At 44.7% G+C, this 17,459-nt stretch overlaps 1 protein-coding gene across 1 annotated transcript; it reads right to left on the reverse strand.

The window, feature by feature from the left end:
* Positions 1–3,731: 3,731 nt before the first annotated feature.
* LOC123767621 (neuroblastoma suppressor of tumorigenicity 1) lies at positions 3,732–17,459 on the reverse strand. Its single transcript, XM_069310561.1, has 6 exons — positions 17,443–17,459; positions 13,275–13,371; positions 8,815–8,967; positions 6,212–6,304; positions 5,286–5,417; positions 3,732–4,853 (listed from the first exon to the last, which is right to left on the reverse strand). Exons 3-6 carry the CDS (start codon positions 8,965–8,967, stop codon positions 4,461–4,463), a joined length of 771 nt encoding a protein of 256 aa, XP_069166662.1. The 5' UTR covers positions 13,275–13,371; positions 17,443–17,459; the 3' UTR covers positions 3,732–4,460.

Raw genomic sequence — 17,459 nt, forward strand, 5'->3', positions numbered from 1 at the left:
TAAACATTCTTGATTTTTAGAGATGCTGAAAAACCAACATATGAATGGAACATAAAAATACCTCTTTTGCTATAAAATCCCTCTCCAGCTTAATCAATATAAATTATTAGTGAAACTATAATTTTGGTCTATGCTTACATGTAAACATCTCGACCAATCAAAATCAGGTATAATGATGACGTCCCTGCGACAAGAGCCAATCAGCGCTCGGAGACGCCTGACGTGGAGATGGACTCTGTTTACAACACGCAGGAGGCCGGCGCCACCCAGAAAAAACGCGGGAAACAGAATTCTTTGCTAACCTTCGTTTATTCTGTCCAGAGGAAGACTATCTGCGGCTTCCCCCCCCCCCCCCCCCCCCCCAAGGACACGGTGACTTCACCTCCTGCGCACATATGCTAATTGTTTGTCACATCGGATAAAAATAATTTATGCAGAAGGCAGGGTTCAAAGTCGTTTACGTTGATTCAACGTTTCTTGCGGGTGCTGTACCCACTGGACGTGTTCAATGAAGTAGTTTACAGATGAAAAGTTTCGGGTTAGATTCCCGCGGCGGGACATGTTCTAACAGGTGACGGGGAGCTAGGCAACTGTTGCGGGTTGCATGCATCTCAGGGAAAAATGTCATCTCAGGCAAAATGTGTAATTTCAAGGCAAAATAATAATATTTCTCATAGTTATAAGAAGTTATACGTTATAGACAGTTATAAGGTACCTCATACATTAGGACGGTATGACTTTATACCACTTGGACATGAAGCTGGGATATGAGGACAAGGAGATAGGATATGAGGGAAAGGAGCTGGGATATGAGGACAATGAGCTAGGATATGAGGACAAGGAGATGGGATATGAGGACAAGAAGCTGGGATATGAGGACAAGGAGCTAGGATATGAGGACAAGGGGATGGGATATGAGGACAAGGGGCTGGATATGAGGAATGACATAAAATTCTATTAAGCCTCTGTGTGTGTGTGTGTGCGTGCGTAGGGCCAATTTAGCCAACAAAACAACAGGATTACCGGCCGTACGTGACGAGGGCGCCCCCCCCCCCCCACCGACACCTCACCTGGCCTCTCTCATCCCAAACGTCGCATTTTTTACGGAATATACAAATTCGTTATAAATGTGACGTATTTGTAAATAATGAAAGCACCGTAAAGTTGACGCTTTCTCTATCCCTCGGCCTCGATAGGTTAGGTGGGTGGCTTGGGTTGAGAATCTTATCCTCCCTGCGTCATGTACATCCACTTTTTATCCTTCCTGCGTCATGTACATCCACTTTTTATCCTCCCTGCGTCATGTACATCCACTTTTTATCCTCCCTGCGTCATGCACATCCCCTTTTTATCCTTCCTGCGTCATGTACATCCACTTTTTATCCTTCCTGCGTCATGCTCATCCACTTTTTATCCTCCCTGCGTCATACACATCCACTTTTTGTCCTACCTGCGTCATGTACATCCACTTTTTATCCTCCCTGCGTCATGCACATCCACTTATTATCCTCCTTGCGTTATGTACATCCACTTTTTATCCTCCCTGCGTCGGGTACATCCACTTATTATCCTCCCTGCATCAGGTACATCCACTTTTTATCCTCCCTGCGTCATAGACATCTACTTTTTATCCTCCCTGCGTTATACACATCCACTTTTTATCCTCCCTGCGTCATGTACATCCACTTTTTATCCTCCCTGCGTCAGGTACATCCACTTTTTATCCTCCCTGCGTCATAGACATCTACTTTTTATCCTCCCTGCGTCATACACATCCACTTTTATCCTCCCTGCGTCATGTACATCCACTTTTTATCCTCCCTGCGTCATGCACATTCCACTTTTTATCCTTCCTGCGTCATATACATCCACTTTTTATCCTCCCTGCGTCATGTACATCTACTTTTTATCCTTCCTGCGCCATGTACATCTACCTTTTATCCTTCCTGCGTCATGTACATCCACTTTTTATCCTCCCTGCGTCATGCACATCCACTTTTTATCCTTCTTGCGTCATGTACATCCACTTATTATCCTCCCTGCGTCATGCACATCCACGTTTTATCCTCCCTGCATGAACATATATGTCCCAAGTCAGGTGAGATATAGACTTTCATATTACTGTGTTAAGCATTTATATTCATATATTAGACTTTAATGTTCATATTTTATTCTTTTATATTACTAATTTACATTTTTATATTGTTAATTTAGACTTTAATATCGTTAAACTTTTATATTGCTAATTTAGACTTTTATATGGCTAATTTAGACTTTTGTATAGCTTATTTAGACTTATATTGCTAATTTAGACTTTAATATTGCTCACATAGACTTTATTATATTGCTATTGATGTGATTTACAGCAGTAATTTTTTTAAGAGATAAATATATATAAATACGTAATTTAATGTGAAATAAAATTTGGGTGTGTAAGATAGCAATTGTATGCCTAAAAGGATCTGGGTCATTTATATTCTCCGCAAATACCTGGAAATCTAATTTTCCAAAAGGCGACTCCGAGAGTTTGAAGGCAATAGGTCAGATGTCGCGCGGGAGTGATATTTATGGGGTATTATGAGGTATTTTCGGACTCATTTCTGTTCAGATTTTGGTCAAATTTGGATAAGTAGGCCTAGGAGAGGGTGGTGGGAGATGCTAAGGGGGTGTGTGGTAAGGACATGGGGTGCTGGTTGGTGATCTAGAGTCACAAGGTTAGTGGTTAGTAGTTAGTGATGATTGATCGGTAGTCACTAGGTTAGTGCTCACTAGGTCACGGGTCAGTGGACTAAAAGACAATTCATTTGAACTAATCTTCCGGTGATTCTGTGATGTTCAGTAGAGGTCGCGACGGCATAGGTGCCGGATGGGTCCCGGTGTTCCCTTCAAGGGTAAAATGCAAAGTCTGAGGACATGATTAACGTCGCCTGTCGGTGGAAACGAACGCGTCTTGTATCCTATAAACACACTGATGGGCAGATGTTTGTGGGAGCCCCCAGGACTCACTCAGGGAGCCAGGCGCCGGCCCCCACACCTAGCACACTGGGTAGGCAACGTCCAGCTCCCTCTCTTAAACTCGTACCCTAATGGGCAGAAACGGAAAAGGAGTTCCAGCGACCTTGGGCCGAGCAGGAACCAGTCGCCCACCGCGGCCTGAGGGCACACTTGGAGCACATCAAGACCCGCCACTCCCCGCACCTCTCGGCCAAGCCGGCATCGGACGCCATCTTCTCGGCCGAAGAACCAGCCAGACAACGGGAAAAATCTAACTTACCTGTGACCGAAGGCGGTAAGTGGGCCAGGTGTCGGGACACTCCTGACCGTTGAACAGGTGCGTCTGACGGCAGTATGGAGAACCAAAAGGAACACGTTCGATCCCGACACGTGTTCCAGCGACCCCCAGGCGGAGCAGGTGTCCAGATCTCTTCGTCAAGGTCGAACCAGGAAGTGATTGTCTTTATATTTTGTGATTAAGTAGATGTAAACATTGTATGCGAAGCCTTCCCTTGACTCTGACTACGGCTTGCGACCATCCAACAAATACGTCATATTATAACCCTTGCAAATATGTAGTGCAGCCACGTAGTCTCAACGTGGTCGTGTGGACAGGTGCGACACGTGACCACGAGGTGACGTGGAAATAATGATGATTAATGAATAACAAATTTAAAATAATATAAATTTATATAGTTTCTAAAAATTCGTCGAAACTAGGTAAATTAGAATATAAATTAGGCTGAATTTTATTAAAGGCCAAGCATTACGTCAATATCGATATACTGTATATATATATATATATATATATATATATATATATATATATATATATATATATATATATATATATATATATATATATATATATATATATATAATATATATATATTATATATATATACATATATGATTTTACGTTTTACGATATTTAAAAGGATACACAAATTTACAACGATTTGAGTTCTATGTGAAATAAATGGTCTTAAAAACTGGTATAGGCGCCATTTAAGGCACAAGGAACAAATAGCAATTTCAGCAGACGATACTTTTCTTTTAAATTTTGAGATGAAATGATTTGAAATTTGTAAGATTACGATGAAAATTGACATGTGTACATCAGGGTAGGTTTATCACTGCTGTCTAGTGTCTCAAATATCCTACTTCACATAATTTCTAAGATGCTGGTGTGAGGGAAGATTTATACTACAATGATGGTGTGAGGAAGATGGTGCACGTATAAGGCCTCATTATATCCATGCTTATTCTAATCTGTTATAGATCATGTCACTACGTTTGAGCTACACATCTTGTTTACATGTCGCATCATAACAATTGTTTACGCATAAATAGAACACTGCTTGAGCTGTATTCTCTTTCTCGTTATTTATAATTTGGTCTATGTTATTCCATTGGTCATTCGGGCAACGGGACACTGTGATAGTACCGAGGAGAAGTATCGACCCTCAGTAAGAAAGATTCATGATGTCCTCCTCTTCCTCAATATCAGCGAAGGAGTTAGGATGCTTGAGGAGGACCTTGTCTCTGAGGAACTGCTCCGTGTGTGGCTCGAGGTGCAGCTTCTTCTTCAAGATATCGAGGGACATCTCCGTGTACTGAAGCTCCCGATTGGCATCCGGTTTGGTCACGCCTTCCTTAAACTTGTGGCCATCCGGCAGCATCTTGAAGATCAGTTCGTTGACGTGGTGATCGTTGACCGGATAGGTGACCTCGTTATTGGTGATTGGGGGCTGGTTGCTCCTGGAGGGGTTGCAGGGGGAGCACGAGCAGTTGGTGATCATCTGCAGGCTCTTGGTGACCTGGTAGGCGTTGCCGTACTCCTCGCAGTCCAGCTGGATCTGAGTGAGGAATACACCAGTGGTAAACAAATGAACCAATCCACAAGGGCCGTGACGAGGATTTTTGAACCTGCGTCCGACAGCATCCCAGACGCTGCCTTAATCGACTGAGCTACGATACCAGTGGTAACCTTTGTTGTTGTCGTCTTGTGTGTGTGTGTGTGTGTGTGTGTGTGTGTGTGTGTGTGTGTGTGTGAATGAGTGCATGTATGTGTGCACCTATGTATTTGTGTGTTTCCTTTCAGAAGTATGCAAAACAACATTCAAAATTATTTTAACTTCTAATCCCAGCATCATTTCCCCCCCACCCTCATAATCATTATTATCATCATCGTCCCTTCTCCCCCCTTTACCCTGCTCTCTGCCATCTACCTATACTCTCTCCTAACTCAACCTCCCGCCAAACCCACGTCGTTCCCCCGTCCTACTCACCGTGGTCCAGTGAGACTCCGAGGCCTGACAGGAGTCGCAGTAGTCGAGGAGTTCGTCGCCAGGGGTCTCTGGCTCCGTCTGGGGCACGGTGTAACTGAAGCAGGTCCCCACACAAACGAAGTTCTCCATCTCCTGCGGCCACGCGGGTAAACAATCAGGATCAAAACATCAACACGTGCTTTAGTCAACAGTTAGTCTAGGGGGGGGGGTGTCCTTGGATGTATCAAGCATTTACGAAACCTCTACATCTTCCAACAAACAGGTTGTGAGCGCCGAGGCGCTACGGGGTTGTTTATAACAATAATAACTATGGTTTAATAACAATATTTTTTTTTAAGAACGTGTGGGGATGAGGGTGGCCAGGTTGAGGTCAACTCTATTTCCACAAAGGACCACAAAATGAAGTCTAAATTTGTTTTGCAACCCACCAGCAGCAGCACACACACACACACACACACACACACACACACACACACACACACACACACACACACACACACACACACAAGTGTAGAAATGATAAATCCAAATAGGCTCAGGAACCTGTATACCTGTTGATTGACGGTTGAGAGGCGAGACCAAAGCGCCAGAGCTCAACCCCCACAAGCACAATTAGGTTAGTACACACACACACACTCGGGCAAATCTGGGAAAAAACCGACGTTAATGCAACATTGAATTGACGTCACTCCTACGTCGATTTAACGTTCATCTGTCATTACTCGAGCATATCTTGCCCGCTGGGACAGTCACACACACAACGAATCAGGGAAAAGGTTGTAGGCATGGGAGAAAGTTTGTAAAGAAGCGTAGAGAGAATTAATGTAGGGGCGGAGAAGTAGTGGGGGAGAGAGGAAGAGGAAGAAGAGAAGTAGTGTGGAATAGAGAAGTAGTGGGGGGGGGGGGATGGGGTGTGGAAGACCCACCTTAGAAGTGCACTGGGCGTGAGTGACGATCTGCCGGATAGGCTTCAGCTCGCAGAGAGAGTGCTGCTCTGGGTTCAGCAACAGGTTGTGTACCTGTGGAATACAAGCACAGGTGTCAGGCGGCCTGTAAATGGGTTGTGTACTATTGGAATACAAGCACAGGCGTCCTAGACTGTAAACATTTAACTGGGCGTTCAGAAATGTTTTGGCGTATCTTATTAATTAATTATATATCTTACTAATTAACTGGCATACCTTATTAATGAATTATATAATTAATATCTTATGAATTAATCTTATTAATGAATTATGGCTTTTCATAACATGGCGATTATGAGTGTGCAACAAAAGTGTAACGATACATCGGCCTTCTCTATTTAGAATCGGATAATCAAACGTAACCTAACTAAACACAAGGTAACCAAAGGCAGACGAGGAGTCACAATAACGTGGCTGAAATATGTTGACCAGACCACACACTAGACAGTGAAGGGACGACGACGTTTCAGTCCGTCCTGGACCATTCTCAAGTCGATTCTCACAATCGACTTGAGAATGGTCCAGGACGGACCGAAACGTCGTCGTCCCTTCATTTTCTAGAGTGTGTGGTTTGGTCAACAAGGTAACCAAACACTGGATAACCAAACACCGGGTAACCAAACACAGGGTAAACAAACACAGGGTAAACAAACACAGGGTAACTAAACACAGGATAACCAAACATAATTGACCAAGCATAATTGACCTCGCCTCACCAAACTCGGAGCATTAGCCTCGTGTGGCGGCGTCAGTCAGAAGGCGGGTTTTCTAACCGACATTATCCCCTGCATCCTAGGCGGCGTTGTATGGACTTCCCGGTATCCAACTGGCTTCCCAGCTATATAGCTAATGGAGTTGAGCCATTGTTCGCCGTGCCTGTACTCTCTCCTACACCTGCTGACGCCAGTATTAATTGGATTTATGGTCAGGGGGCTCCCATCCGTGCTTGGACTCTATCACTGTTACTCACTGTATCCGTGGCACTGACTGTACTCGAATCACAAGCTCGTCCTCCTAAGGTTTCTCAACGTTAATAAACTGTCGTACTAAAATGTCCTTATCCCAACCTACCAGAGGACCCAGAACAGAAAACGGGACAGTATATGTCAATTCCGCGAGCCGCTATCATGTTTTAATACGACAGTTTTTGACCTTAGAGTATACTTGAAAATACAACGTGCTATTAGGATAAAGGGTTGCATAAAGACAGCAAATGCTCTTGAAGCCGCAACCGCTAAATACTTTGTTAATGAACAGAAAACTCCTTTACACATGACTCGTAATGATGACATTCGAACATATATCGAACTGTGGTGCTTCGCTGACGTCCTGTTCGAATGACTGCTCATCAGCTGTCCCATACCAGCCCAGCCTCCTAAAATGAAAGTACTCACAGTAACTACTCGGTGGAAAGTACCACTATGTAGTGATGGACCAGCAGGAAGTACCACTATGTAGTGATGGACCAGCAGGAAGTACCACTATGTAGTGATGGACCAGCAGGAAGTACCACTATGTAGTGATGGACCAGCAGGAAGTACCACTATGTAGTGATGGACCAGCAGGAAGTACCACTATGTAGTGATGGACCAGCAGGAAGTACCACTATGTAGTGATGGACCAGCAGGAAGTACCACTATGTAGTGATGGACCAGCAGGAAGTTGACTTTTGTGTTACTGACTTGGAACCCAAAAACTATTTTTTTTTTTTACCGCCTCCTAAATATAAGGCTTACCCTAACCTAGCGATCTTAGGTCTAATATAATACATATATAGCTTATAATAGGCCTAGGAATGTTTAAATTTGGGTTTTAACTTTATTTTTTTCCCGAACTATAAAAGTAATAATACACAAAGTAGTTTGACGGAGGTCCATCACTACATACTTGTACTTTTGACCAGTTCCTTAATGTAAGTACTATCATTTCGGGAAGATGGGCTGTCCATCTGTGTTCTGTACTACACAAATAAATATTATCAACAGAACCTAACCTAACCTAATACTGGCCTATCTATACAACAAATTCTATTATATATATATATATATATATATATATAATATATATATATATATATATATATATATATATATATATATATATATATTAATTTATACGAGAACATACCTGGTTTGAATAGTGCATTAAAATTGTTGAATTTTTATAGGGGTCGAATGCTGCTTGGATAAGCACAACTTGGGAACGACGGATTGGTGGAGGATGGTGTGTGTGTGTGGTGTGTGCGTGTGTGTGTGTGTGTGTGTGTGTGTGTGTGTGTGTGTGTGTGTGTGTGTGTGTGTGTGTGTGTTGTGTGTGTGTGTGTGTGTGTGTGTGTGTGTGTGTGTGTGTGTGTGTGTGTGTGTGTGTGTGTGTGTGTGTGTGTGTGTGTGTGGGCGGTGTGTGTATGTGGGCGGTGTGTGTATGTGGGCGGTGTGTGTATGTGGGCGGTGTGTGTATGTGGGCGGTGTGTGTATGTGGGCGGTGTGTGTATGTGGGCGGTGTGTGTGTGTATGTGGGCGGTGTGTGTGTGTGTGTGGGCGGTATGGGCGTAACAAACCACTCACCCTGTGGTCTTCGGAAGGTCTCCGTCGGTGGTGTCGGGCGAGAGAGGCAGGGTCGACCTCGGGAGGATCAGGGTGGGGAAAGACGTCATTGATGGCCTGTACACCAGCCACCACCACCACCACCAGCGCCACCACCAGCCTCAACCACCACATCTGTGGACATCAACGTCACTCAGCCGCTGTCATGCAAGCACCAGTGCTCATCAAACAATGCTAAATAATAATAATAATTGTAATTCTTATCAGGCGTCACTTCTTAAACATTCAGATAAAAATCAGCATAATTAGCCTAGTCCAATATGGTCTTTAACGAAATACCATTAAAACCACATATTAAAAATAGTAATTTAACAAAGCAAACACAAACACGGGCACACACATACGCACTCACACACACACACACACAGGCACGCACGCACGCACGCACGCACTCACGCACAAATCAATGTTTTGCAGTTACACTTCTAAAGAATGTACACAGAAAACGGAAATCGTTCAGCCTAGCAACTTTTTACATGTACACAAAAAGATTGCCAAAAATTATCCCGCGATAGGCAGGGTGCGCGTGTGTGTGTGTGTGTGTGTGTGTGTGTGTGTGTGTGTGTGTGTGTGTGTGTGTGTGTGTGTGAGTGTGTGAGTGTGTGTGTGTGTGTGTGTGTGTGTGTGTGTGTGTGTGTGTGTGTGTGTGTGTGTGTGTGTGTGTGTGTGTGTGTGTGTGTGTGTGTGTGTGTGTGTGTGTGTGTGTGTGTGTGTGTGTGTTCAGGGATGGACATGCCATTCACAGGCGCCCTAAGAGAGCAGACGATTAAAATAAAACATAGATAAATCTCCCGAATGTCGATAGCATTTTGTGTATCAAATTTCACACTTCAGTAGGCTTCGTGATAACGTCCAACACACACTCACACACACACACACACTCACACTCACACTCACACACACACACACACACACACACACACACACACACACACACACACACACACACACAGGTCCTCGAAGCCGAGTGGACAGCGTTCTGGAGTCGTACTCCAACGGATCCGGGTTCGAGGCAGAAACAACTGGGCAGTTTCACCTGATGCGTCTGTTCGCCTAGCAGTGAAAGGTAGCTGGGAGTTAAGACAGCTGCTGCGGGCTTCAGCCTAGCTGGGGATATGTGTGTATGTGAGAAAGAAATAAGTAGTAGATATGATAAAATAAAAATAGATCGAAGTCAGTACAATAGACGGTTATATATATATATATATATATATATATATATATATATATATATATATATATATATATATATATATATATATATATATATATATATATATATATATATATTATAAAATGTCGAATCTTACAGGGACACTGTAATCAACAGTATTCAATTCTATATGAACATCTATCCTCTTTCCTTTCTATATCTCATTCAATATTCTGTCTCTCCACGTGTGGTGAGGTTCGACTCCCACAGCCTCTCATAAATTTCAGTGGACGTGTCAGCTGTGGCACGTGCCTCTTTGCGTGTCTTTGGACTTACTCGCATCTGACTATATGGCCTTGAGGTTTGGGGTTCCATGTCAGGGCTCCATACTCTGGAAGGGGCCTCATGTTGTGATCTGAACAGTGATCTCTGTATGCGTGAGTGCGTGTGCGTGTGCGTGTGTGTGTGTGTGTGTGTGTGTGTGCGTGCGTGCGTGCGTGCGCGTGTGTGTGTGTGTGTGTGTGTGTGTGTGTGTGTGTGTGTGTGTGTGTGTGTGTGTGTGTGTGTGTGTGTGTGTGTGTGTGTGTGTGTGTGTGTGTGTACTCACCTAATTGTGCTTGCGGGGGTTGAGCTTTGGCTCTTTGGTCCCGCCTCTCAACTGGTGTACAGATTCCTGAGCCTACTGGGCTCTATCATATCTACATTTAAAACTGTGTATGGAGTCAGCCTCCACCACATCACTGCCTAATGCATTCCATCTGTTAATTACTCTGACGCTAAAAAAGTTCTTTCTAACGTCCCTGTGGCTCATTTGGGTACTCAGTTTCCATCTGTGTCCCCTTGTTCGCGTACCATCAGTGTTGAATAGTTTATCCTTGTCTACCCTGTAAATACCCTGAGAATTTTGTAGGTAATGATCATGTCTCCCCTTACTCTTCTGTCTTCCAGTGTCGTAAGGTGCATCTCCCGCAGCCTTTCCTCATAACTCATGCCTCTTAGCTCCGGGACTAGTCTAGTGGCATACCTCTGATCTTTTTCCAGCTTCGTCTTGTGCTTGACAAGGTACGGGCTCCATGCTGTGTGTGTGTGTGTGTGTGTGTGTGTGTGTGTGTGTGTGTGTGTGTGTGTGTGTGTGTGTGTGTGTGTGTGTGTGTGTGTGTGTGTTTAATATAATAACATTAATTCAAATAAACCAATTTTAAAAGAAATATTTGAAAATAACTAAAATCACTACTTGTTATGCAAATCGGGCAAGGGTGTTCTGGATATTAGGAACGATATATATATATATATATATATATATATATATATATATATATATATATATATATATATATATATATATATATATATATATATATAATTTTTTATGTATATATATATATATATATATATATATATATATATATATATATATATATATATATATGCAATTGACGATCACAAAACACTGATCATTTTTATGCGGAAAATCCAGTGAAATGTGAAAGGAAGATGAACGTTTCGGCCTGATTAAAGCCGTTGTCAACACCAGAGCACTGGGAATCTGTAGCCCTCAGCGGTTAGACACTGAAATCAACAAAATATACAATCAACTCAATGAAGTAGGATACCCTAATTGGTTCCTGGGCGAAGCTTGTCAAGTTGTCAAAAGGAAATTTCTACCAGATAATTGACACAACTATTGGCTATTATAGCATACGTGCAAATTATTATGCATGCCTGGAAGCCCCCCCCCCCCCCCCCCCCCCCCATCCTTCCCTACTTGTGTAAAGGAGGAAATGTATATGTTTATCTCTCAAAATGTTTGGTAATATGTTTATTGTTTGTGATGTGTGTCTATGTATGTATGAACACGTTGTACTGAACGGGGTGAGAATAGCTTGAGGTACCTCATCCCTTTGTGTGTATTTTATCTCAATAAACTTATTTCAATTTCAATTTCAATCCTTCCCACCATCACAGCTCCCTCCCTCTAGTATCAACAAACTAATGAAACGTATTACAGGTATCTGAAGACTGATGCTCCAGCTTGCACAAGCAGGGCATATTCGACGCCCGTATCATCTTAAATAATGCCTTAGAGTTTGAAACTTGTTGTAACAGTACTCTGGCGCTAATACAAATAGTACACTGTGTTAAATAATACTATTCATAGCCCAGTTGATAGAGCGTCGGCTTCACAGGCGTGGGAGTAAAGAGTTCGAGACCCATACGGCCCAGGAGTCAGATTCACGAAGCCGTTAAGCAAGTACTTACGAACGTGTACATCTTTCCTCAATCTTTGACGGCTTTGGTTACATTTATTAAACAGTTTGCAAGCATATAAACTTACCAATCAACTGTTGTTACCGTTATAAACAGCCTCCTGTTGCTTCGGAGCTCATAAACTGTTTAATAATTGTAAACAAAGCCGCCAAGGATTGATAAAAGATGTACAGGTTCGTAAGTGTTTGCGTAACTGCTTCATGAATCTGACCCCAGGTGAATGGAACGCATTATGCTGATTTGGTCCAGTAGCCACAGATCAGACACGTGGCTTGTGTGGCGCACTCCAGCTAAGACAAACCATTCCAGTTAATTAACAAGTGCTAACTAAATAAATGACACCCAGACCGGACCGCGAAAGAAGATCTACCGGAAATCGCAACATCAAATTTCCTAACCGTTTATAACACCTTAATATAATGGTCTGCAGAGTTAGTTCTGTGTGTAGTAAATAGTCGTTTTCGGGATAAATATTTATCCTCAAAATAATAGAATTATTTACAATGCTTCATTTTCAAATTTGTGAGGATAAAAAATTATCGAGAGATTTCAACGCTGTGGGATGTAGGTATCCTAACTCGGTAGGCGTTTCTGTTTCCTAATGACAATACATTTGAAAAAGTCAAATATCTCGAAGAACAATATATAACCAATAAATTTAACAATGAATAATTACATACAACAACAACAACAATGATTAGAAACAATATATATGCTATTAAACAACTATTCTGCTTTGTACGACAGATTTGAAACCAAATATTGTATTGACATATGGTAACTGTCGCGTCCCTGAGTGAGTGAAGCCAGGCTGAGGCTACGAGACAAGGCCGCCAGGAAGACCCATGAGGAGTGAGGGAGGGAGAGATGAGAGACCTAGGGAGAGATGAGGGAGGGAGAGAGGATAGACCGAGGGAGAGGGATGGGAGGGAGCGAGGTGAGATAGTGAGAGTGGGTTTAGCTACCCGCTGAGGAGGGGGAGGCGGAGGAGGAATCTGACCTTGATGACTTGTGGATGGAGTGAGGAAGATGTTGTAGCGCTTACCTCTGCTCTCTTGATGAAGTCTTCTCCGCAAGCGCTTGCACAGGAAGTCTCACTGCAAAGTAAAGGTTTAGAATTTAATTATTCTCGCTGCAGTTTGCATTATTGGAACATTTGATTATTCATAATGCGATCTAGATTCTTTCGATTTTGTATTCTTTTCCAGGTATTCAATAATTGGTGGGAAACTATTTTTTTTTTTAAATTATAAGCGTGAAATAGTTTGCTATTTACTGTAAGCTAATTATCGGAACACTTGCTTATTCTTCGTGGGGAAATATTATTGGAACACCTTGATGCGGTTTTCACCAACTAATTCTTAAAAAATTGGAACAGCAATTTTGGGGAAAATAATGTAAGTATCTATTTATTAACTAATAATTTGTTTAACTTCTTAAGATACATTAGTAACTATCACGATTTGTGACGACATAAATTACGGGAATAAATCCTCGTATGTCTGTATATTAGCGCTTGCTCTATGATGCAGCGGCAGCCTAATGCATCAAATACAAAATAAATATTTTGTATTTTATGCATTATGCGTTACTGTGCGTAATGAGTGTCGCCAGCAGCGATTATAATATATATACAATCGCTGCTATATATATATATATATAATATAAAAATATAAAATATTTATATATTTTAAAATATCAAAATATTTTATAATATATAAAATATTTCTTGCGATGCAGTAGTTATTGTCATGACGGGAGTAGGCATCCCCCCTTGAGTTGGGACATATCCACACTTGCCAAGTATTGATATATTCACACTTCCGTTGTCACTGTCCTCACACATAGATATACCAGCCGTCACAATATCCACTAATGTTCCAGCAAAGTGACGGTGCTATTCAGTACTAGATATGTGGACAAGTCCAGGCTTGTGGCAGCCAGTGCAGCTTAGAGTCATCACGCCTGCGCACTCACACGCTCCGAGCACTGTCAACACTACCATATAACCTTTCCCCAAGGCCACGAGGCTATTATGTTGGCAAGGAGCGACTATTCCTTTCCCCGTAGGCTAGAGGAGACGGGAGGAGGACATAGCTTCCCTGATGTGCAGTACAGGCAGGCGCAGACGCCAAGATCCTGACGTTTAAGGAGATGGAAGCTGTTCCTGGTGCGAGTCTAACTGGAATCTCTGGCAGTGCGCGATGCTTCCAGATAACATTTTATACAAGTGTGGAGTAGTGAGGAATGGTACGTGGGTCGTCACGGGGCGAGGGGGTGTTAAAAGGTGGCGAGGCTCTTAATGGTGGTCGAGGAGAACGTTGTACGTGTTTATATATCTGATGAAACCGTTTGCATTCCGAGCCCCCTGGCGAGAGGTGCATGGAATAGCGGGTGAAATCTGGTCGACCATTGCTGCCCAGAGTAAGTAGCTCCTGGGAACAGAATCGTAAAATAATGGCGGCGTTAATAAACGAATTTCTCCTGAAGTCTCTTTTTTTTTCTTAAGAAGAAAAGCACGATGTGCATTTAACAAGTAGAAGAGCTGACGAAGACTGTGGACACCGTGGAAGCGACAGGAGCCAGGCCCCTGTCCACCACCACCACCCGGGACCTCAGAAGCCAGGCCCCCAACCACCACCACCACCCAGGACCTCAGGAGCCAGGCCCCCAACCACCACCACCACCCAGGACCTCAGGAGCCAGGCCCCCAACCACCACCACCACCACCCGGGACCTCAGGAGCCAGGCCCCCAACCACCACCACCACCCGGGACCTCAGGAGCCAGGGCCCCCAACCACCACCCGGGACCTCAGGAGCCAGGCCCCCACCCACCACCACCACCACCCGGGACCTCAGGAGCCAGGGCCCCCAACCACCACCACCCGGGACTTCAGGAGCCAGGCCCCCAACCACCACCACCCGGGACCTCAGGAGCCAGGCCCCCAACCACCACCACCACCCGGAACCTCAGGAGCCAGGGCCCCCAACCACCACCCGGGACCTCAGGAGCCAGTCCCCCAACCACCACCACCACCCAGGACCTTAGGAGCCAGGCCCCCAACCACCACCACCCGGGACCTCAGGAGCCAGGCCCCCAACCACCACCACCACCACCCAGGACCTCAGGAGCCAGGGCCCCCAACCACCACCCGGGACCTCAGGAGCCAGGGCCCCCAACCACCACCCGGGACCTCAGGAGCCAGGCCCCCACCCACCACCACCACCACCCGGGACCTCAGGAGCCAGGGCCCCCAACCACCACCCGGGACCTCAGGAGCCAGGCCCCCAACCACCACCACCACCACCCGGGACCTCAGGAGCCAGGGCCCCCAACCACCACCCGGGACCTCAGGAGCCAGGCCCCCAACCACCACCACCCGGGACCTCAGGAGCCAGGCCCCCAACCACCACCACCCGGGACCTCAGGAGCCAGGGCCCCCAACCACCACCCGGGACCTCAGGAGCCAGGCCCCCAACCACCACCACCCGGGACCTCAGGAGCCAGGCCCCCAACCACCACCACCCGGGACCTCAGGAGCCAGGGCCCCCAACCACCACCCGGGACCTCAGGAGCCAGGCCCCCAACCACCACCACCACCACCCGGGACCTCAGGAGCCAGGGCCCCCAACCACCACCCGGGACCTCAGGAGCCAGGCCCCCACCCACCACCACCACCCGGGACTTCCAGCTCAAGACATCCACATTCATGTCACACTTTTACCCAGGCTGGGTGCCGCCGCCAGAGAGCTCACCGCTGCCCACGCCTCGTATTCTACTCCATTTCATAAATAACAGCCACGGAAGGCCTTTCTATAAGAGCTTGTCTCTCTCCCTCAGCAAAAATTACCCCTTTGTAATGGTTGAAAAATGGACTGGAATACAGATCACCTAATACAAATTAATCTAATGCAAAGGATTTGCTCAAGCAATGTTTTAACACAACAGATATGGTAATTATTACAGCCCATTATTTGGTATTTGACAGCCAAAAATTCGGGACCAGTCATGCAGGAACAGGATGATCGTATGACAACTTCCCATCAAGGACGTCATTTTTTCAAGCTTCTTTATGTATATAAGGCACAACCTGTTCTACGCTGCTGCATGCATTGTGTCATATTAACTGTTGGACTTAGCTGGTTACCATATTATAAAACAGATTATGTTTCAAAATAAGTCCAGTACTAACAAGTAACTTAATGTTGAACGTATTTAGTGAGGACTATTGTGGAGTAACGTATTTTGTAATGAGATGACACTCAAATGTGGACTAGTGCGGGACCCAGCACACAAACACACACACACACACACACACACACACACACACACACACACACACACACACACACACACACACACACACACACACACACACACACACACACACACACACACAGCGTTATATGACAAAGAGTGCTGGGAAGACGGGACACCACGAGCGTAGCTCTCATCCTGTAACTACACTTAGGTAATTACACTTAGGTAATTACACACACGCACGCACGCACACACACTCGTTCCCAGAAACACACACATGTACACACTCGCTTTCAGAAACACACACACATACGTGCATACATACACGCACTCATACCTCCACTGATGCCAAGACTTTTACGAAAACTAAATTTGCAGAAATCACCGGAAAACCAAGATCTCCAACATGGCTCAATGTTTGTTGACATTTGACTGGCCACAAATCTCTGGGCTAAACGACACAGCAGACACCTCTTATAAAATAAAGTAAAGAGGAACACATTAAACATGAGAAAGTGTCCACTGAGGTCCACTTGTGAGTGGCTGCTTGAGTCGGGTGGACAGCGTCGACTCAGCCCATCACGTGACGCCAATATATTCTATTCCTTCATATTTCAACACTTGCAACTTTCACTGCTTGAGATATCACTGCGTCTCAAAGGCAACTTATAAATCCTTCACTGCGTATCATAATGTTTGCGAAGGGGTAGGCGTATAGTTACAGTGGGAGGTTGTATCATCACAATTCGATATGTTTCAGTAGTTAAATCTGCAGAAGAGATTTTTGTGCATCACGGCTCTTGGTGACGATGGTAAGGAACCTCACGACAGCAGCCAGAGAGGCGGAAGGAAGCAAGGAGAAGATGGGAGGAAAGAGGAGGTGACAGTATGGGGGGCACACGTTACCTGGGCACGTCTGTGGC

This window comes from Procambarus clarkii, chromosome 67, assembly GCF_040958095.1.
Source record: "Procambarus clarkii isolate CNS0578487 chromosome 67, FALCON_Pclarkii_2.0, whole genome shotgun sequence".
NCBI lineage: Eukaryota > Metazoa > Arthropoda > Malacostraca > Decapoda > Cambaridae > Procambarus > Procambarus clarkii.